Below are 26,596 nucleotides of genomic sequence, written 5' to 3' on the forward strand. Positions count from 1 at the left end.
TCATCATGGCAAGAAGTCTCCACTAGATCCCTCAATTCTTCATGGAAAGCACTGTGGCCATCAGTAGTCCATGATTTTGAGGGATTTCAGGATGACACAGAGTTGGACCAGGAGATTGCATCCATTGGTCAGTCATTGGGCCTTGAAGTGGATGAGGATGATGTCGAAGAGCTTGTGATGTCTCATGAGGAGGAACTTACTCCTGATGACTTGAAGCAACTGGATGAGATGTTAGAGGCTGACAATGGTGAGGAGGAAATGGAAAGTGATGACCATATGTCAACTAAAGAGTTGAAAGATGTGATTTACCACTGGGAGAAGCTCAGGGAACTGGCTTCAAAGCACCTAGATGTGGAAAAATCTGAACTAACTTTGTGTCATGTTGAGGACACAATGGTCTCCTTCTTTAAACATAAGTTAATGGTGAGGAGGAGAGATGCCCCACAGACCACAATTGACACTTTCTTCAGTAAAAGGCAGAGGGAACAAGATGCTATCCCTCAGCCTTCCACTTCAAGAAGGAAAGAGGATGATGCTAGCCCTCAGCCTTCCACTTCAAGAAGGAGAGAGGATGTTCATGGTGGAGAATCTGTCAGTCCAGAGGTTCCTCGTATTTTCATGGAAGGTGACTCACCTTCCAAGAAGCAGTAAAATGCTTCTCCTCCACCTCCACTTCCTTCTCTTCTCCTTTCTCCTCCTCCACCTCCCACTTCAAATTCACATCATCATCCAGGAGCCTTCTACATATACACCTCAAAGTAAGTGTAAATTTCTACCTTTTTTGTTGAATTTAGGCAATTTTCGGTGAGCTGGAACTAATTACCCAAAAACCCATTGAAACAATGGTTTCGGTTAACGAGATTTTCGGTTAACGAGCAACCTGCTGGAACGGATTGTGCTCGTTAACCGAGGGACCACTGTATTTGCTTTAATATTACCCCAGCTCATGCATGATGAGCATAATAAAACACAAGTGTTTCACCAAGCACATCTTATAAGTAAAATAACAAAGAGTGTGATTTTAGAGGTGAAATTAGACACTAAACCCTTGTGTACGGTGAGGCCTCTGAACTCAATAAAATTATCTAGTGTTAACCAAATAAAATATTGAACTAAAATTGGAGTTCCAATAGTGAAGGGGTTAATAAACAACATGGGTGTAAAGGAACAAGCTTACAAATGGCAGATTGAGAGAGAATATGCATACTCTTCTATCCACTGAAAATTTTGACTCGACCCAATGATTCATCAGCTGTTAGAGGCAATCACTACATCACCTGTTCCCTTTATTGTACCCCAGATGTATCTCGATGAATCAGTTTTTTATAGCAATTAAGTAAACTGAAAAATAATGCTTGCTGACATTAATTCTCTCATTATGAAGAGTTACTCTCTCTAATGAGGCTTCAGTATCCTGTAAAACCAAGGGTTACTCATTAGTGATCCACAAGTCATAAAAATATTTTAAATTACTTAAATATACTTTACATACTTGTAGCCCCTGAAAGTTTTTTCTCAAGCTCCCTCCTTAATTCACAATACATTTCTTCCACTGCTAGGAACTGCTTTGTCAAATAATCAACCTTCTTCTTTGAGATGTTTGTCTTTAGCTGGCAGGACCTTATATATATCTTTAGCTGAGTCTCATCCTTCATTTTGTGTGTGATATCTTCTATATCTTGGTTGTAGTAATATTTTGTGACGAGTGAGATAAACACCATCGCTGACCTGGAACATTAACAGAACATTAATTCATAATAATCAAAACCATTCTGCTGAAATGTCAAAAACAGAGACGAGAGAAGTACTGTAGTTCCTAGAACATAACTTAAGACTCCCATAACACCAACAACACATTAACCAGGAAGTTCACTACAACTCTTGCAACACTAACTGGTAATTAACACCATCATGATGCAGTTTACCAAGAAAACTTAGCACAATGCTCAAAGAACAATAAATTTCAGTGGAAAAAGCTGTTACTCCTGTATATTGTAAGCCAAGTGAGGTAAAACGTGACGTCTTTCAGGTTACTAAGTTTATATACTGGTGTAACTTTACATTTCAATTGCTTTCATATAACTCTGCTGTCACAATGACCCTGACAATATGTCATAGAATTAATATTTCATAGAATTAATATAAGTACAACATACAAAATTTTTCATAATAATGACATGACTTCATACAAGTACAGCACAGAAATTTCCATTAATTAAATAAGAAAGGGGATGGACACTCTGAATATCTTTTAGTTCACTTACAACTTACAGTAATCAACTTGGATTTCTACTTACAAGAAAATGATCTTGATGACACATATGGCCACTTCCAATGGCATCTTTACCTAAATAAAACAAATTTGTGTATATTAGAATTATTAGTAAAACCCAGATGTTTGGGTGCTCATAATCTAAAAGAAAATGGGCAGACAAATAAGAAAAATACTAAAAAACAGGCAACTCAAAACTTTAAAAAAAGGCATTTGTCATTTTCCTTAAAACAAAATTCATGCAAATAAACTGTATACAGTAAAACGTCGATTTAAAGCGATTCAATTTCAAATTATTGATTTACAGCGACACCCACAAATAAGGACAATGTTTTAATTTAAAGCGAATCTTTGCTATTTTCCTCGAGTCAATCTGGCGAATCATATTTTAAAATTCGCGCCTAATGTTTCTCTGGGCATGCTACACTATCCTAAGGCCAAAGCTGTACTGTACATGTGCTTAAAATATTGTACTAAATGATTTTTAAAATTTTTGTCTAGTGCAAACTATAGCATGATTATATTCAAATTAATCACTGTCTTATAAGAATTCCAGCAATGTAAATTATGTTCTCCCAGGTCACTTCCGTGACATTTTATAAAAAAAAAAATCAATCTAATGGACATAAATAAACAAATACGGTAAATACTTCACTAGACCTTCAGCCCCCAACTGTCAAAACGCTTCACTGTCACCCCTAAAGTTAGGAGAATATAATTTGCATTGCTAGAAGCCTTGCAAGACAGAGAATAATTTGAATATAAATGTCATATATTTTGCACAAGAGATAAAATAATTTAGCTCTTTGTAATTAATTAAAATTAAAATTTGTATGTCTAATGCGAACTATAGCATGTACTTGTATATATTCAAACTAATCACTATCTTATAAGAATTCCAGCAATGTTAATTATATTCTCCCAGGTCAGTTCAGCGACATTTCAGAAGAGAAAACTTAAAGTCACTCTTAAGGACAGATAAATAAATAAGCACTAGACCTTAGCATCAACTGTCAAAAATATCACCTCACCTCCCTCCCTCCTCCATCTTCCCAGCCAGTAAACAGACCATTTCGCATCCCTTAATTTTAGATGTGTTGCTTTACGAGTGTTTGTTTTAACATAATACAGTACTGTACTACAAAAAACAATGTTTTGTTTATTCTAGGAGATGGGCTGAGGTGCATCTGGGTAGACTGTCAGTCTTTTTAGTATTTTGTGTTTCTCTCAAGTACCAAACTAAATTATTCCATTGATACAACACTTCGATTTAGTGCGAATTCGGTTTAAAGCGACCTCTCTTGGAACGTATCTCGTGTTATATTGACATTCTACTGTACTGGTAGTATTGTAGCTATATTACAACATGGTTACTGAAATAAACGGTAGGTAACTTTATACAGCAATTGGTTACACAAATTGTTCAAGCTGTTGATTTTTCTCACCTGATCCTTTACTTCTTATCAGAGTAAAAATAATATTTTTGTTCAATCCCAGAATGCGACGCTTAGCTTTAACCTAGGTATGTTAATGCCTAGTAATAACTCGCCAGGCCAACATACAGGCAATTGAAACATCTAATAATTACTTAATAAGAAATATTAGGAGGACACGTCGCTACCTGGCATTTAATTGCAATTGTCGAAACCCCCTCCTTCACCCCTCCATCGCACGGACTGCCACCTTCATCTCTCGCCTGGCGGTAGAGCCATAAGTAAACACAATGGAGAGCTCTGCGAATTTGTGTTATAATTGCTGAAATACTAAGCTCCGCGAGGATTTTATATACGGTATTTGTACTTATTAGCACAGTGATGAAGTAGAGTGACTTATTTTGTTATGTCTCTCAATTATTGTAATTGGGACAATTTCTTATACGATCTCTGTTCAGTCATGGCGACAACAACACGTCTTCTTTGTGAAGTCGTTTAGATCGATGTGACTATCCCTTGCCTTTAAGTCATTCAGTGAATGTCGCTGCGCCCTCCCGGGCTCGTCTTCACTGAAAGAGAATATGTGAATATATCTACTTATATACATGTAACCGGTCGGCATTACTGGAAATTAAATTTCTCACATGACTTAAGGTTTATTAATTATTAGATGGAAATTGCAGTGGAAGTGCCCCTTTGAGAAAAAACCCGAACCAGCACAAGAACACTTAAATTTACTAGCAAAATGAATTCTCCGTGACCCGTGGAAGGATAGCATCTGTGACTGAGATGAATGAGACGCACTGTCAAATTTAGACACTTATATTCCCTCCATCACTACAGACACAATCAAATAATGGGACACCAACATATGCGCACCTCTTAACCTGAACTTAAAACACTACTCTGGGGAATAAAAGTTATACATGATATTGAAATTATTAGAAACTCAGACAATGCCTCATTAGACAGCAATAAATTCAAAGTAGTATTAAGAATTGTTGCTTGCACACATGAAACAGGCCTTAAGGGCTTTCAACAAAATAACATCAACCACTGAGAAAATGGTAATAAAATAAGAAAATATTAAACCCACCATGAATAGGCCTTAAGGGCACTCAACAAAATAATATTACCCCAACAAATGCACACCTCCTAACCTAACTCAAACACTACTCTGGGGAATAAAGGTTATACCTGAGATTGAAATTATAAAGAAATATTAAATGCATTAAAGGAACTAAATCACAGTATCACTTACACAGAAGGGAGAAAACCTATCTGAAAAACAGTTCCCTCATTCTCTGGTTTCAATTAGTGACACAAGCATTAAAACAATATTATCAAAATTATTTAAGAAATATTAACTACACACAAAAATATTATCACTATTATTAAGAAGTTACTGGGTCCACCAATACCCGTGAATCATGCTTCACCCAACTCAACATACACCCATAATAAGGGAGATAAAATGTTTCTCTAGGTATCCCCTAGACTCCTGGTCTCAGTGTGTGACCATTAATTTACTCAGACAGCCTCAGTGTACTCTCAGTGCATCCATGGGCGAGAAGACAGTGAGCCAATCAGCCCTTGTTCAGTGGAGAGAAGCTTTAGCTTCTCGTAGTAAAAGGTTTTCACTAACTGCTTGAAGATATGTGATATTGCGAGCCGAGGTAGAAGAGATCTGGCGACCCCAGACAATCGTCAGTTGTGCACCCAGACAGCTGGTTTCACTTCGGAGATCTCTGGCTAACCCGGATGACCAGTAACAAGCCTGCACTGATCGTTCCAACTGCGACAATCGCTAATCATCAATCATCAACGCAGTCTCAAACGGCAGTCAATCTCTCGCAGTCAAGTGGGTTCTGACGGAAACCCTGAAATGAACTCACTGTTAGCTCGTTAACTTTATCACTGCCCTATCTCAACCCTGTCTGAGATCGAATGAGACTTACTTGTTATACTGCAATAGCGCAACACAGGTGACTAGACCACGTGACCGTTTCGTCCTCTTTGACGCACAGTCTGTCCTCTCTGTTCGACCGCTGTCGTCTGACTGAGAGCCAGCCAGCCTCGTATCCTCTCAAGGCGTTAGCTTAGGCCAACGTTACATATTTTCCGCCTACTAATAACTTTCTTGGGACACCCGTAACATTATTCAGACTGATAAACGATCTATAATAATTTCAAATTCAATAATAGTCCCTTAACTTCATGAATCACATCATTATTAATTCGGTACACTACATTTAATATCGTATAGGCCTAGTTCCAAAACCTCTAACTACGTGTAGGAGCGCTCCTAGCTCAGTCGACCTTGAAAACTCAGTATCGCCAATGGCGCGGCGTTTGAAATTATACTGAAATTTCTGAATATTACATATACATATATATGTAGACTGTCTACAGTTTTCTTTGTCCCAATTATTCACGTGCTAGTGTGAATGCTATGACTCTCTCTCTTCCTTTTCTTATGTTCGTTCACAAAAACCTTTGGGCTTCCGCCCTCGGTTTTCTTATATTATAATTAAAAGTGCTCTCAGCATAAAAACCAGATTTGAGTTTTTCTCTTCATAACTTTATTTTTGATGTCCTCAGTAGCGGGTTCAGTCTTTCCAGGCGAACTTTAGCGAGGCTGCTAGACTTAGCGTTCCTTCCGGAATGTTGACCTTCCGGTCTTCCTAGCAATCTAGAGTTATGTTGAAATGGACTTTACATCCTTATATGGGTTATATGAGAACATTTCAGGGTGGAATTCTCAACCCAATAAGTATTGCTAGAGTAATAGTGAATGCTGTTGCCAATAGAGCACTATGTTAACGACTCAGCACTGTCAACCCTGCCGGGTGATAGTGCGCACGTAGAGATTCTTGCTTAAGTTATTACTTGGGGGATAATGTCTGTGCCCCTGATTGGCAACAAAGAGAGATCTTGATGATCCCTCTAAATAAAATGTTCTAAATGAAATTATTTTGTAAAAAAAAATAAAAAATCATTGAGCTAAGGGATATTTGAGATAGAGTCGGGAAAGAGATACATCATGGTGGGTTAAATGTTTATAATTGTCAAATGAGTGACTTATATAACAATAAGAGATCTTAATGAATTAACTTACTAATAATATGATAATTTTGAGTCATATTGATTAAGTTGGGAGAAAATGTTTTCTCCCTTATATTTTTATAATGATATAATGTGACTCACGGTGTCCTCCTAGATAGTATTGAGTGATGAGCTACAAGGACTAGAAAGTTCAGCTCATACACTACATACGAGGAGTTGATAGTATTGAGTGATGAGCTACAAGGACTAGAAAGTTTAGCTCATACAATTCATACAAGGAATTGATAGTATTGAGTGATGAGCTACAAGGACTAGAAAGTTTAGCTCAGGCACTACATACAAGGAATTGTCTGTCAGTAGAGAAATTGAATTCAGTAGTAGTAGTTTCACCTAAGACCCAAGGGGGCAATACTACATGTAATTATAAAAAAATGTAGAGCCACTTGGATTACTAAGATAGATCCTCATATGGCTTGCATAATTCATGGCAGCTGTGTCTCAAATAACCTATTTTCACTTATGGATTGTTCAGTTTGTTATGATCAAATTTTTCAATTTCATCAAGCTACAGGTGATAAGAAAGAAATATTGCAGGTCCAAATTCAAAATACCGGTAACCCCTGCAGAGCTTGGACTAGAACAACAGAAAGAACCACGGTGGAAAGAGCTCTTGCAGTATTTGAATGGGGAAAAGTTACCAAGGCACAGATACCCTAAAACCGCCATTGATAAGTTTTAAGTGATAGATGGAGTTTTATATCTAGTAAAAGAACTGATTGACAAAGCCTTACTCTATTGCTTAGTAGTACCTGATCATTTACGTGAAGCCGCCTTAAAGTTAGTACACAATAGTGCAAAGTCAGGTCACTTAGGGCAGTGGAAAACCATTGCCAAGACAGAAAGTCTATTCTATTGGCCAAACTACCGTTAGGATTGTATAGACTTTGTGAAGTCATGTGAAAGCTGTCAGAAATTCAAGGGGACTAAGGGTCTTACCCAGAAATGGCAGGCCTTACCGATAGTTTCCAAGCCTCTCGAGCGAGTTTCTGTCGATCTGACTGACATGCATGCTGGGGTCAATGAGTACCGATATGTGTTGACGGTCCTCGATCATTACTCTAGATTTGTTAACTTCTACCCCCTTCGAACTAAAGCGACCCAAGAAGTTACCTGAGAATTTGAGAAATTCACTAATGTATTTGGCAGCCCTAAGACTGTGATTGCCGATAATGGAGGGGAATTTACCGCAGGGTTTTTGTAGAATGAGCAACATTAGTTCATATTTCACTTTGCCATACCAACCCCGAGGCAACAGTGTTACAGAAAGAATGCACCGAACATTTAAAACCCTCCTTGCCATCCTGAGTGGAGACAACCCCCGACGTTGGCCCAAGTTCTTAGGTCCCGTGCAATGTGCATTGAACACGGCTGTGCACTCCACTACTGGAGTACAGCCACACTTTGCCTTTTTCTCACGTCATGCTCACCGACAAGTGGGTATTGGGTTATCCATAATAGAAAGTGAAAGTAGTGAGGGGTTAAGAGAAGCTCACCGATTGATAAAAGAGACTTCCGAGAGAACGTCAAAGGAAATCAGACAACGAGCCAATAGAGATAGGAAGAACGAAGAAGTCCAGTTGGGACAAATGGTATGGGTGAGGGCTGAAGTACCTCTTCCAGGTAGTAGTAGGAAATTGAACGCCAAATGGAGGGGCCCGTATACAGTAACTGATATCATCCGAGACGGTGCCGCCTATGAACTCACAAACGTGTCAGATGAAACAGAGATAATCAAAAGAGCAGCAGAGAAAGTGAAAAGGTTCGTGGGTAGGGATATGTTTACGAAGTTGAATGACATTCAGGCTCCACCTTGTGAGTCTTCATCAGATTCAGAACCAGAGGGAAGAGAAAGGTTGGCCAGTCCAGGGAACCCAGGGGAAGTTCCTGCGGCTAGGTTCCCACAGAGAAGGAGGAGACCACGGATCCGTATGGATCTCTAGAAACAGAACCAGTTGCTCGTTAACCGAAAAACTTGTTAACCGAAACCATTGTTTCAATGGGTTTTTGGGTAATTGGTTCCAGCTCACCGAAAATTGCCTAAATTCAACAAAAAAGGTAGTAAAGTACACTTACTTTGAGGTGTGTATGTAGAAGGCTCCTGGATGATGATGATGGGAATTAGAATGGGGATGGAGGAGAAGGGAGAAGAGAAGTCACCCCATGGCGCCATTTCACCCATAAAATTTTAGTTCTCTTGGTGTAATTCAAGATTATTTTCTTTAAATCAACACTGCACTGCATTATATATTGTCAATATGTAAAATAAATTTCAAAATGACCAATAATTTGCTTGTAAACACAGAGAAAAAGCATTTAGTTGAAGAGAGTCTCAAGCAAGATGTTACCTCCACTGAAAAGATACAAAGACTGACGCCTGTATGCTGTGTTGGCAGGCTGGATGGCGTACCACAAACTAGTGACCTTACCTTCAATTATGTTCAATAATTCTTAAAATGACTAAAAAATTTAATATTAAACTTTTAAAATTATTGAATAGTATAAACTTCATGATATTTACTAAAAGGGTAAGGAATTTAAGCCCTAGAACCGATTACTGTATTGGCGGACTAATACTACAGCTGGTGGACCGCCAAATGCAAGCTAAAACATGTGTAGGTCGGCTCGTAAAAAACTCGTTAATCGAGGGATTGCTCGTTAACCGAAGTTAAGAATCTTATGGAAGGTAACTCTTTAACCGAAATCTCGTTACCCGAGGCGCTCGTTAACCGAGGGACCACTGTGTGTGTGTATATATATGTGTGTGTATATATATATATATATATATATATATATATATATATATATATATATATATATATATATATATATATATATATATATATATATATATATATATACACACACAGGTAGTCCCCGACTTACGACTGCTTGGACTTACGACCGTCGGAACTTACGACCACCGCAGTTGAGACAAATTTTTTTTTCAAATGACGCACGCATTTTCTATACCAAACGTTTCCAGTTAATGTAGTCTCCATGTATAATTAGAAAATTATGGGGGCCCCATGTGCATTCAGCTGACTACATTAAAGGTAAGTGCTCAGTCACACTGTATCCATTCCTCATTATTTATTACTTTCACTGTACTGTATCCATTCCTCATTATTTATTACTTTTACTGTACTGTATTTCATTGTAGATTTTTTATTTAAAAAAAAAAAATTATTTTTATTTTTTTTTATCTCTGTCGGACTTACGACCATTCGGACTTACGACCTGGATTTGGGTCCCTAACCTCGTCATAAGTCGGGGAGCACCTGTATATACATACATATACACACTTACATACATACACATATACATATAAATTAGAGTGGAATTTAAAAACATAAGTATAATGGGGGAGCAGTGCAACCTGGGTTGTACAGTTATAAGGTTGAACAAGAGGACAGAGTTTTCAGGATTATGTCTAGTTGGCAATTATGTTTATTGCAATGGTAATTACTTATTTATTTACATGATAATTTCCGATAAAACGGATTTGGTGGTACAATAAAAGCAGGTACTGTACATATAGTAAGTCTTACAAGAAATATTAATACTTCGACAACAGATATTTTTTTAGAGATGATTTAAAGGAAGGTAGCGTAGTCTTTGCTCGGATGGGTGGGGGTAAGTTGTTCCATACCTTCACACCATGATATTTTATGAAGGTCTGGGACTGAGAGGAGCGCATGGGGGATGGGGTGTGGTCTTAGTAGCTCTGGGTGCCTTAAGTTGTATCTCTGATTATTCCGGAACTGGAAGTAATTATTGTCAAGCAAGTGATTGATAGATTTGTAAACAAAGAGGGCACAGTAGTAAGTGTTAATATCTTTGAATTTAAAAAATTTCAATATAGCAAATTTTTCATTTGTGTAATGTTTTTTTTTTTCAAGTAGGTCATTGTCCATACAACTCTCTTTTGTGCAGTAACCAGAAATTGTGTTTTTGAAGAGCCAGAGGCCCCCCCATAGTGTGTGACAGTGTATCAGGTGTTGGTAAACAAGATCATGATAGATTTCTTTCATTGCTGTGAGAGTGGATGACTGTCGAGTGTGATACATGATACCGCACTGTTTATTGATTTTATCGTGTATGGCTTGTATGTGGTTTCTCCAGTTAAGTTTCTCATCAACAATAACTCTGAAGAATTTAGTATTTTGTTGGCGTTTGAGGACTATATTACCAAGGTACAGGGGGTTCAAGTCTGGAGGTAAGTTTTTTCTTCTGTGAAAGATCGTGTAGTGGGTTTTCTCAAGATTTAGGGTCAGTTTATTACGTATTACCCAGGTCCCGAGTTTAGTTAATTCAGTGTTCGTAGTTCTCATCAAGGAAAGGAGGTCTGAGTTGCTGGCATAGAGATTACTATCGTCTGCAAATAAGTTGTATTTTTTGAGTGGGCTGGCATGGACTATGTCGTTTATGTACAACAAAAACAGTGGACCGAGAATTGAACCTTGGGGGACTCCATACAAGATAGGCGAGGAATCAGATTGGTGGTTATTATAACAGACATACTGCATCCTGTTGGACAGATATGAGGTAAACCAATTGTGGGACAGGCCCCTAACGCCGTAATGTTCAAGCTTTGAAAGGAGGATGGTATGGTCGACAGTATCGAAGGCTTTAGAGAGGTCCAAGAATATACCAACTGTGAACTGACTGTCATCAAAGGAATTTAAGGTGTCATTAGTAAAGGATAGCAGAGCACTCTCAGTCAACCTTCTAGCTCTAAATCCAAACTGGGAGTCTGTAAAGATGTCATTGGCATTGCAGAAGGAATTTAGTCTATTACATGCTAGCTTTTCCAGTATCTTACTCAAGGCTGGGAGGACTGATTTGGGGCGGTAGTTCTTGAAGAGACCTTTGTCCCCAGATTTTTTATATGCCGGGTGGACTTTAGCAATTTTCAGTTTATCAGGAAAGACACCACTAGTGAAGGAGGAGTTACAAATGTGGAGGAGAACAGGTAGTAATAAGTGGGCCACTTTTTTAATGATGCTCATTGGTATATTGTCTTCGCCTGCTGCTGCATCTTTGGACATTTTTATGATGGCCAGTAATTCATCTGCTGTGACAGGGGATAAGAATAGTTCACTTTGCTGTCTGTTTTGCAGGTAGGCTCTAAATTCCTCATGGTGATCAGGGATGCTCCCTGCAAGATTTTTCCCAACATTAATAAAATATTCATTGAAGTGGCTGGCAATAAGGGAGGGTTCTGTTATAACTGAATCGTTTATCATAAAAGCTGAGTGGGGGGCCGAAGGCTGAGTGTTCCTGTTGTGAATAGAATTTATGACATTCCAGGTTTTCTTACTATCGGCTGATGCTGACTGGAGCTTATTTGTATAATAGTTACGTCTGGCGTTTCTAACTGCTTGAGTTACTCTATTTCTGATACTTCGGTAAGCATCACCGAAAGTTATGGGTCTTTTTGCAAATTTCCTTTGGAGTTTGTGTTTTTCCTTTATCATTATCTTAATTTCACTTGTGATATAGGGTTTGGAAATGGATACAGTTTTCACTGACTTAGTCTTGAGCGGGAAGCATTTATCAAAGCAAGCATTGAAGATGCTGGAGAAGTTACAGCTGTTCACGTTAGGGTTGTTGGAGGCATAGATAAGATCCCAGTTAGCATTCATTAGGTTGTTTTCAAAAAGGAGCATGTTGTCGGCGCAGTAGTCTCTGTATTGAATTGAGACTCTACTAGACCTTTCAGGTCTTGTGGCTGTTTTATACATGACAAAAACTGGGAAGTGATCTGAGATATTGTTATAAATAATTCCACTTGCTAGGTTGTTAGGAGTGTTGCTAGTCCAGATATGATCTATCACAGTGGCAGAGGTGGCAGTTACTCTGGTGGGTTTGGTTATAGTGTTGAAGAAGAGTTTTTTTGACAGGTAGCAAGAAGGTCTAATACTGAGGTGTCGGTTTCTGATTTTAATAGATCAAGGTTGAAACCTCCTGTGATGTAGCAGTCTTTCCTCTCTGAACTTATGATAGAGATAAGTTCCAAAAATTTATCAAGAAAATTCCTTACATTAGTGTGGGGTCTTCTGTAGATTATCCCTACTAGGATATTTCGTGTGTCATTACGTAATTCAATGAAAACACTCTCCATGTACTCCTCCTGAACCTTTAAATCATCTCTTACAGAAGTGTTATACTTGATATCAACATATAGGGCGACACCACCACTGTGTCGTGTCGTGACGTGTTGACGCAGTGTCTATTACAAATAGGAATGTTATACAAATGGTCAATATCGTTAGTGAGTTTGGTCTCACAGAATCCAAGTACATCAAATTTGTGGGCAATAGAAGATAAACACTGATCTAAAAAGGTATCTAGATGAAGGGGAATACTGTTGATGTTATGGCTAATCAAGGATGCAACATTTTTAAGTACAGTATTATGTACCATAATTAAATATCAGAACCTCCTTGACATTCAATGGCTAGATCAGTAATGACAACCAATGTGGAACATCAAGCCTGGGAAAATATAAATTCTCGTCAGTACCAGTATTAGTTATTCTTGTATCCATTTGCACAAATTTTCATGCGAATGTTCTTGTATGATGTTTTTTCCACAGCATTTATACAAGGTAAATTTTTAATTCTGTGAGGTGAGATAAATCAGTAGTACAGTAGTTAACAAAATAACACCGTAACCTACTGAATCTAAAAAATGTGAATTAGTCTGAGGCATTTGTTTTTTAGTGCCCACTTAACAGTTCATAATGGTGGCGGCACGGAGCCGAAGCATTTATGGAGATTTACATTCAGGAAGACGAACTCAGAAATACAAAATTATGGTTAGAAAATTGCAATTCCTCCAACTTTTTTTTGGGGGATACAGTATTTGAAAAGTAAGAAAGCTGGTAAAGAGTCAGTAGAGTACATGCATGGGAATCACTACCAAAAATAGGGTTTTCTTATGTTTTAGATGGTGAATTAAAGGAATCTGACCTTCAATTCTGGCAGAACTTAAAAGTTAAAGAGATATGACCCACCCTTCTACTTACAATTTTGATTGCACAAGGTGGGCAGGGATCTGAAGTAAGGGGAAATAGTGGGGTAAAAACACACAAATAATTTATCTAACTTTACCTTACCTTTGTCTTAGTGGTTTTGTGTCTTTATCAAAACCAAATATGTTTATCGTCATGATAAAGGCAGTCTGCACCACACTTTGGACACTAAAGAAGTAAGCGATAGCTACACCATGAACCTTGAAAAGTCAATAGCAGCAAATTTTCATTAAAATCCACTGCTAGCCCCCAAATGGAAAAGACCCCAATATTCTACTGAATATTAATCAGAAGGATTCCTTCCTAATATTTTTTTCATAGTTAATCTTTCTCACACATCCACTTTGTAAACAATTACAGTACAGTACTCTTAAATCATCTACAGTACTAACCTAGTTAATATAGTACAGTACAATTGCAACACCTGCTAATTGCTAAAACCATTGTTTTGCCTTCTTACAGTTATGTTAAATGATACATATATTAAACCTAATATGACACTAGGTGCATGACTGTCCCTCCTGAATTTCATACACTGTACTTTACTTTTTACTTTATCCTCTTCACCAATTCAATTAAGTAATAAAAACAATACTGCAACTTTTCTTTTAATTGTAAGTTGTTTTTTCTTTAGTTTTTCTCTATATACGATCATAAATCACCTGTAGTGGGCAGGGTAATTAGGATGGGTGAAATTGTGGGGGTAAAATGCGGTGAAAAACTGATCATATAATGCTAAAATGATGTCTGTAAGTGCTTTGTACTCGAAGGAATTAATTATTTACCATAAATATTTCTTCGAAAAGTCTGCTGTTGTTGTCTGCTCTTTGTTTGTTTATCTGAAACAACTGACCAGCTCATTCCGAGTGTACTCTCAAGTCCACAAAAACATAAAATTACACCCATGACACTTCAACAAGTTAGTTTCATTGGTACCATATTCAAAATAAGTACTTTGTTTAATATGGCAGGGTGTCTGGGGGGTGGAGCCCCCAACTAGAAAGCTAGGTTAGGTAGGTTTCTTTGGTTGGATAGGTCGGGTTCTATTAGGTTCTGTGCATTAGCATATTGTTTATATTACTTACTATCATTCAAAAAACACACGTGAAAAACATGAACGAATTCAAACAACACGTTCAGGTGTTAGCCATCTGCTTCATGTTTACCTAAACTTCTATTTGTAATGTCTGAGAACAGCACTACCATCAGAAGTTGTTCAATTTTTTTCTTTTTTTCTAGATGTTCTTTGGATGACAGTACTGTACTGTACTTATTTTGATACATGTTACCAATAAAAGCAACTTGTTTAAGCTTCATGGTACAGGACAATTTTGCATTTTTTGTGGACATCAGAGTACTACACTCAGACTGAATGGGTCGGTTATAATCAAACAAACACACGGTGACTCAGCAGATTTTTCAGAGGAGTATTTAGGTAAACAATTAATTTCTTCACGTACAAAGCACGTAGAGGCATCATTTTAGTGTCATATGATCAGTCAGTTAATATTTACGACTATCCCACGGACGAGTTATTTGTATTACCCGTACTGTTTATTTTCTTACTTTATTTTCATCAGTGAGTTCTGATATGATAATCATTTCTTGTGCTAAGGTTTCGTTTTGTAGATAATTAGGCGCCTCGGCGTGCACTAGTCTGTCTTCCCGGCGGTAATGAGGCCGCGCTCTACTGCGGCGCTTTTCCCCGGGTCCGCGGCAGTTTAATTTTCAGCATGATGTGTGAAGATTGTCGCCGGTCTTATATGGACATAATTTGCGAATACTGTATAGGGATAAAGACTCCTTTAAATAGAGACTGTCCACACTGCGTGAATCCCTGTGCTTTCAGACCGGAATGAAATTTGTTCCAATGTAATAAAAAAAATTATCAACACTTCCTCAACGCCGTGGCTCGACGTCTCTCGCCATCATCAATAAATCACCTCGCCACCCGGGCTGCATAAGCGCCGATGTGGCCGCATAATCTCACATACAGAAAAAACCTCAAATTACACCATATAATAGTAAGTTCTTTCTGCTTAATACTGTATACCGGGGGGTCCGGGTAACGAAGTTAGGTAATGTTAGGTAGGTTTGTTTGGCTAGGGTGGGGTGGTTAGGTCTGTTTTTGATACCCACAAAGATTAATTTACGTGTATTTTAGAAATAACCATTTTTCAACACATTTGCATAAACTACAACAGTGTCCCCTATAAAAAGCAGTGAAACTCCAGCATTTTTTAAATAATTTTCTATAAATTTTGGCAGCGGATTAATCATAAATAATTACCGATCAGTCTTTTACTGTGCTTTACCCTACAATTTCTCTCATCCTCCATACCCTGCCCACTACAGGTGATTACTGATCATAGATAAAGAAAAACTAAAAACAAAATAAATAAAAGATGCCGCCGCTTTTAAAATAGGCAGTGGATATTTTGCAGTGACCAGCTAAATTCCTACTAACGCTATTTTACTGTTAGTGCCTTCTGATTGGCTAATCGTTGATTACCGGCAAACAACGTGAGAACTACAGGTATATTTGACCGTGACTTGGCGGCATTTGAGATTTATTTTGCCATGAGTCGATCGTTGTGTAGCTATAAACATACCTAACCATATTTCTATTGTGCATGCAACTTATATAATTATAAAAGAGGTGACATTTACTAGAACCTATAGGTAATAAGGTGAATTTATAGTAAAACACCGGTCTTTCTCTTGCTGTTATTAATATGTATTTCGTAATGTTTAGACAATTCTAAGACTTTTTCTTCAGTGATGTTTCCGCCGGAAATTAAGGATAACCGAGATATTATTTTTTTAATATTATTAGATTTGGTCAGTCACAAGTGTCGCTATGTGTTTTTATTTTGTGCTGAAAAGGTTTGACCCCCACCCCCCCTCACACAGTACTCCTTACCTCTGTCTTCGCTTCTTAAGCATCTACGGTGCATGTGCGAGGGGTGGTGTGGGAGTTTCTTTTTGGCTATAACGATAGGAGACTTATTATTGGGCAAGAGTTTTTCGTCTTAGCCAATGAACAATGCGTGGGTGCGTTGGGAGCGGATATATGAATTTTCAGTACCAGATAAGGCTGAACAGGTGGAAGAGTTGTGCCGACATTGTGATAGAGATTATTTTACGTCATTGCCGAGTTTCATCAGAAAAATAGAGGCAATTTATTTTTTTTTTTGGAAAACACAATGTACCCTGTATTACCGAACAATGTTATTTGTCCAGTGTAATAATCAGTGTACACTGCGTTAAGAACAAAACATTTGGCGGTGTCACCACAGTTTTCTTCAGCCGAACAGTTAGATTAGGTTAGGTTTGGTTGGTTGGTTGGTATTTGATTTATGTGGTTTACTCAAAAGAAAAAAATACAACTTTTTCCCTTAAGATTGTTGGGGGTTATCTAAAAAAAACTACTGATTTCCGGCGGATATGAATAACAAATTCATTCGAAACTCATCAAATACCATAGGAAAAACATATTTTCAATATGTGCTTTTCTATAAATTTACCGGTAATAGAACCTGACCTAACTAACCAAAGAAACCTACCTAACTTCCTAGCTGGGGGGCAGACCCCCATCATATTAAAGTGAAAGTACTTAGCCAATCAGAGCCCACTAACGGTAAAACAGTGTTAGCAGGAAATTAGCCGGTCACGGCAAAATATCCACTACATTTAAAATACTATTATGATAAACATATCTGTGGAAAAATTAACAAAATCGAACAGCTGCTTCTGGTCGTAGTGTTGTTCTTAGAAATTACTTCAGCAAATGCAGTATTCATATGCCTCTTGAGTAACTGAGGTGCCATAGTGCCAGCACTGGTGGCTCTCTGGACATTTTGTTTCAGAGAAAATTTGCAGTTTTGTTAGGGTTATACTGAATGACATCGTCCTCTGCTACTCATTCATATTTGTCCAGGGCCAGGATTTTAATGACTGAATCCTGGACACAACAGTGAGAGATATGCATGTTACCACTAACTACTGCTGCCCGTCAATCTAACACCTGACGTCTATCACTAATAATAACACCATTTTATCTTTACTTTTACTTTTTTTCCTCTTCACCAGTGATAGCCGCTTAAGCGATCGGTTACGTCTCTTGTCATGCACTGTTGGCAAGTATTAGTCATGTACTGGCTCTCTGTTACGCACTGTTGGCAGGTACTGGGCCACCGGCTCCTTTTAAATCAAAGAAGACGAAGAAAGCCAAAATAATTAAAACCAACTTTCCGTGCTTTATCAAAGTTACTCACATTCCATACGTTGGGGTGACTGGTGTTGGGAACTTGGGACTTAGGTGACCTGCGCCTGGACATGTCTGTTTTGTGTAGACAATTACGTTTAAAGTTGCCAGACAGGGCTGACGGGATTTCCGACTTTTGTTTACCGAACACGCTGATTGGTTCAACTGCTCGCGTTGTGATTGGTTGCGAAAATATGAGTCCATGACGTAATATTACGATTTCCTCTAATAGAATGTGTGGTGAGGGGTAACGAAGATCCCAGATAAAAATAAGACCTGAGGGTCCAGGGTTATCTGACCCTACTGCCATATGGCATCACGAAAATTGCGACCAAGTCCCAGGTTGCTGATCTGACTTTCTGCCTCATTTACACACAATTGCAGGGTCTCAATTGTTTCTCTTACCATTAACAACACAACACACATATATTGTTTCTCATTATTTATTTTTTTATGGTTCTTTATCATTATTATTATTATTGTTACTATTACATTTTCGCCCCCGGGCCCCGATGTGGGTCAGTGACCTGTGCCCGGGTGGGCTAATCCCCGAAAAAAAAAAAAAAAAACTCCTGAATCTTAATTGTCAGAGAAATAATACAACAGTTGTCTCATGAAGTAATGAGTATTGAAGTAGTTAAATGATATACTAAGTACTTGGAGTTGTTTACTGACGTAATAAGTACTTAAAGTGTTTAATGAATTAATAAGTACTTGCGGATCTGTTTTATCGATGGTACAGTAAGACCTGAGGGTCCAGTCTTGTCTGAGTGAATTTAAGTGACATCTTATTCACTCACTGTGTTAATAAATATTGAATTAGTAATTTACGAGTATCACCACTCTATTCCTTCTAAACATTGGTTCCCAGAAAATAATACTTACTCACGTGCCTATATATCTACCACACTACCCCAAAGCTTTCCATGAGTTATGTTATATTCTAACCAAAAGTCTGGTGGTGGCAGCCTACCCTTGTAAGTATAATAAGTGTACTAAGAATAACATGGTTCCCCAGACTAACCCATGTATGAGAATATAAGTAAAAACAGAGTATACTTCAGAAAGGTAAGAACATTGATATTTAGAAATTATAATATTATATATGAAAAGAAATGAAAGACTTGGAAACTATAAGCATAGAAATATCAGAATTACTTGTATAAGAATATAAGAAAGAATATGAGACATATATATCTAAATAGAGAAATGAAGAATGATAACTACATAAAACAGGATACTTATTGAAGAGAATAATACAAAGAACATATAAGTATATAAATAAATATGAATCTAAGAGAGAATAATATGAAATAAGAAGTGAAAGAAAACCGCCCATCACATTGGCCTATTTTATGTCGTTCGTGGGGATACCCTGAATTTCTGATCGCTACTGAAGTTATATTTTTTTGTCGCCCAAACATCAGGGAATCTGATGTTTGTAGTTTAGTTAGTGTCAGTTGTCTATTTTTGAAAGTCATTAATCTCCTGAACTATTCTATCAACCTGTAAAACCTCCAAGACTTAATGACTGTTTTGACCTGGAATGTGGTCTGCGGTCAGGCAAGTAGAGTTGTTAGTGCATATATAACTCCATTTCACCACTTTCCTGACAAACTCAATCTCTGATTAGATCATAAAGATAGACGTAGAAAATTAGCCTGACCTGGGACACTGACGGTCACAGCTAGGTGTACAGCTGTACTGCGCACATTATTGTCATTCCTAAAAACCCCCTTTAATTCATATTACGCTACATAACATTCAAATCCACCGCCCTGGTAGAATCTCAGAAAACGGGAATCATTGATAAAGTCCAACTCACCTAATGAATGTTACTGGATTATTTGATGAATTGTACCCAGCTATGGGTATATAATAGTAATTGTATGTACTCATAGCATTAAGGAGAACTCAAGGTATCTATAGGATGGTTGTGAGAGTCCAATTGATCTGGGCGAGTGTACTGTCCGGGCTAAGTGTAGATCGTGGTTTGCAGGTCATACTATTTACGTCTGTTAAAGTTTAGCGAACATAACTTCCACAGATATCATATGAAAATACATGAGAACAATAATCTGGAAAAAGGATAAATGTATCAGAACTATGTGAGGTGTTAGAAGTGACCCAGAAAAAATACTTGAAAGGAAATATCTTGTATGCATCGGTGTGAACTTAATACACCTCGTATCCTCGGGTGGCGTATACCCACGACATGTACAGTGATCAGAGAATATTCTGTCTGTGTTCAAGTAGTGCAATATGTGAGGGGAGGATCCCTAATTACAGTTTTAAGTGAAGTGGATATACCCACGATATGAACATTCGGCTTTTGTTTCAGGGCAGCGTCCCTTGTACCTGGACTCCAGGTGTGAGTTGTTGATATAGCTCAGTTAATTTCTCCAAAAACTGTCAAGCCCGAACCGTTTTCTAGTATGTAAGTTAGGATTAAAATATGGATTAATAAGACACCAGGTCACAGTAAACTGGAAAATGGAGATGTGAGAACCAGAAGAAATAAAAGTAAAAATTAAAGATTGGAAACTGTAGGCCTAAACAGAGAGGCACGGGGGGGGGGGGGGCATCAGCCTTCAGTATCCTCAGCTATCTCATCAAACTCAGGTCTAATGTAGTCGGAGCGCCTTGCTGGGCGGCGGCCATTATCCCTGTGAGCGTCCAACCACGTGAGGTGACTACTCCCAGCTATGCGATTCCACTGTGAACCTGTGGATTCCCAGCATACCACCACGAATGAGTAGGAATAACTAAGGAAACGCTTGAGAAACTCAGCGGTCGTCACTTGGAGCGAACTGTAATACCAGGCGTAGAAACAGTACTGGTATGTCTCTTGGTGTAGCCCTCGCCTCTTCCCACCGAGGGCGGTGTGCGAACGAGGTGTATACCTAGAAATTACAAGGAGTCCCATACTTGCAGGTGTGGAGTGTAACAGGTGTGGTGAGCTGGTGCTACAGGGAGGTGAGATGGTGTTACTATGTATGATGACCTAAGGTGCCATATTCCATACAGGGGGAGCAGTCTGACGTGTTGAGTGTGATTGTAAGAAGGGTACCCAAAATCATCGTTGTTCTTCTGAGGAAGGCCAACTCACTTGTATTTTTTTACAGTATGTTTTGTAAGGAATAAATTAGTTAAGACATGTTATGGTTTCACCATTCTTTCCCCTGATCGATCTGGTCAATGAAAAACCTAACCCAATGCCTAGTCCACTCTGGCCGCTACCCAATGAGCTACATACTGCCCAGAGGGGGTCTGGTGGCAGCAACCTTTAAAAGTAAGACTATAGTTAAGTTATCCCCCTTAGAATTAGTGACCCCAGAATCTGGCAGTATACAGGGACCACTTTGAATAGAAGGTCTATTGTTAGTAAGATTAGTCTTTCTGGTAGGGAAGTGCCCCCCAGTCTCACTTATATACGAATGCACGAGGAAAATCACACTCTTATGGTTTCTCCTCGACACATCTCCAGGTTTGTGAATGATTGTTTCTCGCTGTCATGTTAATTCAGTTTAACTTAGTCGAGTTTTGTGAATATCAGTGTTCACTTAGTCGAGTTTTGTGAATATTAGTGTTCACTTAGTCGAGTTTTGTGAATATCAGTGTTCACTTAGTCGAGTTTTGTGAATATCAGTGTTCATGTTTTAACATAGTAATATTCTGTGCCAAATTAGTCGAGTAATGTAGATATCATCTGTACCATTGCCAGATGTATGTGATTTCTCCTCCACGCATCTCCAGGTGCTGTTTGTGTGGTGGCAACACTACTGAGGCTCGGGAGCCGCCTATGGGCAAGATGGTTCTCGAAGGATGTCTTTAAGGTGGCGAGATTAGAATCCCAGGACGAGATTCCTCGGGAGACGCCATAAACGACTCACTGAGTCAACCCACCCGGCGCTCCTAGCGAGCGAGCGAGCCTGTTAACAACTTTGGCCCGCTGACTCGTCTTGTGACTGTTGCCCATTAGGGTGTGTCAATTTTGTCAACATGTTAAAAATCAAATTTGGTAGTCAAAATATTGTGCCTCTTTATGTCTAAACTTGAGATTAGCAAACAAAAATGAATTGAAATAACCCTCACCTACATCAATTATACCTTAAAGTTTCAAATATCAGTATTTCAACAAATTAATGAGACTTGATTAGAATTATTCACTTGATATTAACTAATCTCATGTAAGCATATGGATTATGGAGTATTTTATGGTTCTATAGCTTGTGTACAATATGCATGTCAGAACATGAACATGAACAGGCTCTCCGTGTGGGACAGTTTAATTATTGTTTTGACTTGTACCAAGCGTGAGGATAAGGCGCCCGGCTCACTCTCCTTCTAGATATCATAGACGGTGGTTTGCTCTCATTGCACTTGCACCTACTCTACCAGACGAATTCTACATTTTAATTATTGTAAGTAGGGCATATTGATTGTCGCAGTTACTTATATCATTGTATAAAACATTATGTTCTAAGAAATTATTATGTTATTTCTGTTACAGCATTTTTGATAAACAAATTGATATTTTTTGAAACAACAATTGAATTATGAAACATTGAAATATTTTTCTATTTGTCAGATAGTGTGAAGATGTCAAAATTGAAGACAAGAAGTCAGTTGTCAACCCACTTGAGCCTGCTAGTTGGTAAAGGGAAGGAGCTTCCTGTATCAGAACTTCCAACAGTGAGAGACATGCTAAGATTAGGGTTACTCCTTCGAGAAAAAAATGCAAAGGACAGAAGGAACTATACAGATAAAGAACTCATAAATGACATGATAGTCCCTCTTCTGCATCAATGGACAAAAGCTAATGCACTATTCAAACCACCTGTGATTAATCAGTGTCGAACTATTGAGCTAAAACTAACGAAATTATGGCACAAAGCAGTTGAAACATCACTTGGTAAAGGAAACTTGGCCAGGAAAAATGAATTTCTGCACACACTTGATACTCTGTTTGACATTTTGACCTGCAAGTGCTCCATACAATTATGTTCTGAATCCAACTGTTCTCACTCAGGTAAGAGAGAAAATAATTCCCACATTGATTGTGGTTGTCCTCGTGAAAAGAAGATCCCTGTTTTAGAGCTTGAATTTATAAAGGCACAGAGGACAAAGGCAGAAGGCCAAGGAAGTATGCAAATGGGTTCAATAGATTATTCAGAAACAAAGAAGCAGATTGCTAATGCCAAGAAGAGAGAACAAATCCGAGAGAGGGAACAAAAGAAGAAAATGAAGAGTGAAGAAGCCATCCAAAGAGAGGAAGAGCTGTGTCAAGATGTTTATCACTTCTTTGATAGTTCTTCTGATGAACAGGAAGCAACATCAGATGATAGTTCCAAAGAGCCATCTGAACCTTTACCAAAGAAAATGAAATACAACACAAGAAATATTTCAAACATTGCTTTAGCTAGTATTCGCCACCATGCTGGACTTCGTGAGGCTGCAGAAATTGCAACTGCCGCTTGGATAGATGCAGGCCTCATCAGCCGAGAGGATGTATCTTTGGTGATAGATCATAATAAAATTAGAAGAGCACAAGAAAAAATAATGAAGGAAATATCTGATCAGCATGAAAAAGATTTAAGCGAGGGAGGGCTCTCCTGTCTTTTGTTTGATGGAAGAATAGATGACACAAAAGTTTTGCTAGAAGTAGAGGGAGTGAACAGAAAGTTTCCAGGTCTCATCAAAGAAGAACACTACTCTGTCTGTTCTGAGCCTGGTGGTCGGTTTTTGTTTCACTTTGCTCCCGAAACTGAAGTAGAAGGGAAGAAACATGCAGAGGTCATTGCTGATCATATTTTATGTTGGGTTCAGGAGAGAGGACTTGGCAGTTCACTGCAGGCTGTTGGTGGAGATTCAACTGCAGTGAACACCGGATGGCAGGGGGGTGTAATGACGCATTTAGAGAAAAAACTAGGAAGAAGACTTGTTTGGATTGTATGTGATTTACATACAGGCGAGCTACCTCTTCGTCATCTCATCCAGGAACTTGATGGTCCTACAAAGAGCAACAACAAGTGGTCAGGTCCCCTTGGCATCATGCTGGATGAAGCAACACAACTAGAAATAAATACAACCTTTCCAAAGGTCGAAGTTGGCCCTCCCCTTCCGGCGTTGTCTGAAGGAGTCATCAAAGATCTCAGCACAGATCAATCCTATGCTTATCGTATTGCCCAAGCAATAAGATCAGGAGAAGTGCCTCAGTCATTGGCTCTCTTGGAGATTGGACCTGTCAGTCACAGCCGTTGGTTAACTACAGCTCTTCGTTTCTGCAGGATTTGGATTTCCAAACACGAATTGAAGGGCAAAGTGCTGAAGAATTTGAGGTTAATTGTTGAATTTATTATTGGAGTTTATCTTCCCCAGTGGTTTAGTGTGAAACTTAATCCTATGTGGGTGGATGGGCCCAATCACCTTTTGTTTCAATTGCAGCTAGTAAGAACACAGAGGAAGGTAGTGAGGGACATCGTGCCCCCCCCACAACCCCCCTCCGGTGACACGACACAGATCATATCCCTCTTACACGAATTTACCAACAGTATTGAAAGACTCTTTGATACACTCTGTCCCCCCACACACTCATTATTCTGTCACTTTATGTAACTTGCTGACAAAACCCATGACCCTTCAGGCTTTTACGCCCTTAATGCATGAGTCATAAAGGCAAGCATGAACTCTGCATGCTTCCCAGATGGGCGCTGTAAACGCTTCACCTTGCACAGGATGTAAGGGGGTGCCCAATAAACTAGACTCCTCGTGGGCAATCTAAATCTAAAATCTGTCCATGTAATTCAGTTGCCTCTGAAGATGTCTTGAATAAAGACGAAAGCTAAGGTGCTCCATTGTTCCCTTTTCCTTGTGTGATTTTATCACGCACTGTGTCCTACCAACCCCGACAGCCCCGTCCTGCCTTAGACGGCGCCGCCAGCCCCCAGCACAGTGTACCTACCTTCTGTTGGTACCATCAATATTTTGGTGCAAAAGCTAGACGTTGTGAGGCTCGCTACAACTACACGAGGAAGCGACGTCATTGGGGGTTGGTAAACGCCACTATGTCCATCACTTCAATGCGTCTCACCGCTGCATGTCACCGACCACATCCGTGGACTCAGTCACCCACGTGTACGGGCTACCCAGTGCATGGCCTACCAGTCCTCTAAGATACATCGACCCACACGGGCTCCCTTAGAAACCTTCCCTGTGCCCAGGTAGTGCACCTCGACATCGTGGGACCTCTTCCATCATCCTGCGGCAACACCTACATCTTCACCTGCATTGACCGTTTCACCAGGTGGACAGAAGCCATTCCCATGCCTAATGCTACAGCAAAGTCAGCCGTCCGCGTCTTCCTGTCTGGTTGGGTCTCCCGTTTCTGTCCTCCCACAACTGTCATCACTGACCAAGGAATCCAGTTTGAGTCACAACTCTGGCATAGTCTCCTACAGTTCCTCAGCACTTCCAGACACCGCACTACATCCTACCACCCTCAATCCAACGGCATGGTAGAGCGGTTTCATCGTCAGCTGAAGGACGCCATCAAGGCACAGCACATCCCCTACAGCTGGACGGATGCTCTTAGTGTTCCTTGGCATCCGTGCATCACACAAAGAAGACATGGACTGCAGCCCAGCAGATCTCACCCTAGGCGATCCCCTTTGCCTCCTCCGGGATTTCTCACCTATTCCTGACCTCGACCACTTCACTCCTGCTGTCAGTCACGACCTACTGCAAACTCTACGACAAGCAGTTTCTGCATTCAAGGCTACTGCCCCACGCCAGCCTTCCCATCGCCCTGAACACTTTCATCCCACACCTCCTTTGCCAGTCTGCCCACCGTTGCCACTTGCAGCACCAACTCGCCCACAACATTTCTGGGTACCATCTTTTTATCCTCAGGTACCAACTGCTCCTGATACGGACCCTGCTCCTGACGTGGACCCTGCTCCTGTTGAGGATCCTGCATCCGGACCTATGGATCCAGACACCCCACCCGACGCCCCTGAGGACTTTGCACCTGCTGCGAGAAAAGCACCACATTCCTCGCCTGTTCAACCTTCTCTTATCCACTACCCTCCTCCCTCTGCTTCTCCCACAGATCGCGTGTCTCTAGACGGAGTCGTCACTCGTAGCAGCCGAATGGTTCACACCCCCGTCCGTTATGTCTCACATGTCGAATACAACCCTGCCGACAAGTTTCCTGCAGTGCTCGGAGGGAGGGGGAGTATTGTAGCGGATACTCTCCCCTACAACTGCCACTGCCGTTAGTCGCTGATAGCCGATCCCGCGACGAGTTTCTCTGACAAGCCTAGCCGCCTGGACTGGGCGGGGGGGTCGGCCAACAGCGACGCTTACTTCCGGTGGACGTGTATATAAGCTCACAGCCTCGCTGTGAAAGGATTCTAAACCAACTAATTGAGGAAAACAACAACACATCACACAGATGGTAG

The 26,596-nt window shown here is 39.5% G+C and overlaps 1 protein-coding gene across 1 annotated transcript; it reads right to left on the bottom strand.

The window, feature by feature from the left end:
- Positions 1-1,459: 1,459 nt before the first annotated feature.
- LOC121866182 lies at positions 1,460-18,328 on the bottom strand. The gene is made up of 3 exons (XM_042365785.1): positions 18,145-18,328; positions 2,298-2,347; positions 1,460-1,728 (listed from the first exon to the last, which is right to left on the bottom strand). The coding sequence occupies exons 1-3, from the start codon at positions 18,205-18,207 to the stop codon at positions 1,485-1,487; spliced, it is 357 nt and encodes a 118-aa protein (XP_042221719.1). The 5' UTR covers positions 18,208-18,328; the 3' UTR covers positions 1,460-1,484.
- Between the last annotated feature and the right edge of the window lie 8,268 nt (positions 18,329-26,596).

This window comes from Homarus americanus, unplaced genomic scaffold, assembly GCF_018991925.1.
Source record: "Homarus americanus isolate GMGI-L3 unplaced genomic scaffold, GMGI_Hamer_2.0 scaffold32583, whole genome shotgun sequence".
NCBI classification, from domain to species: domain Eukaryota; kingdom Metazoa; phylum Arthropoda; class Malacostraca; order Decapoda; family Nephropidae; genus Homarus; species Homarus americanus.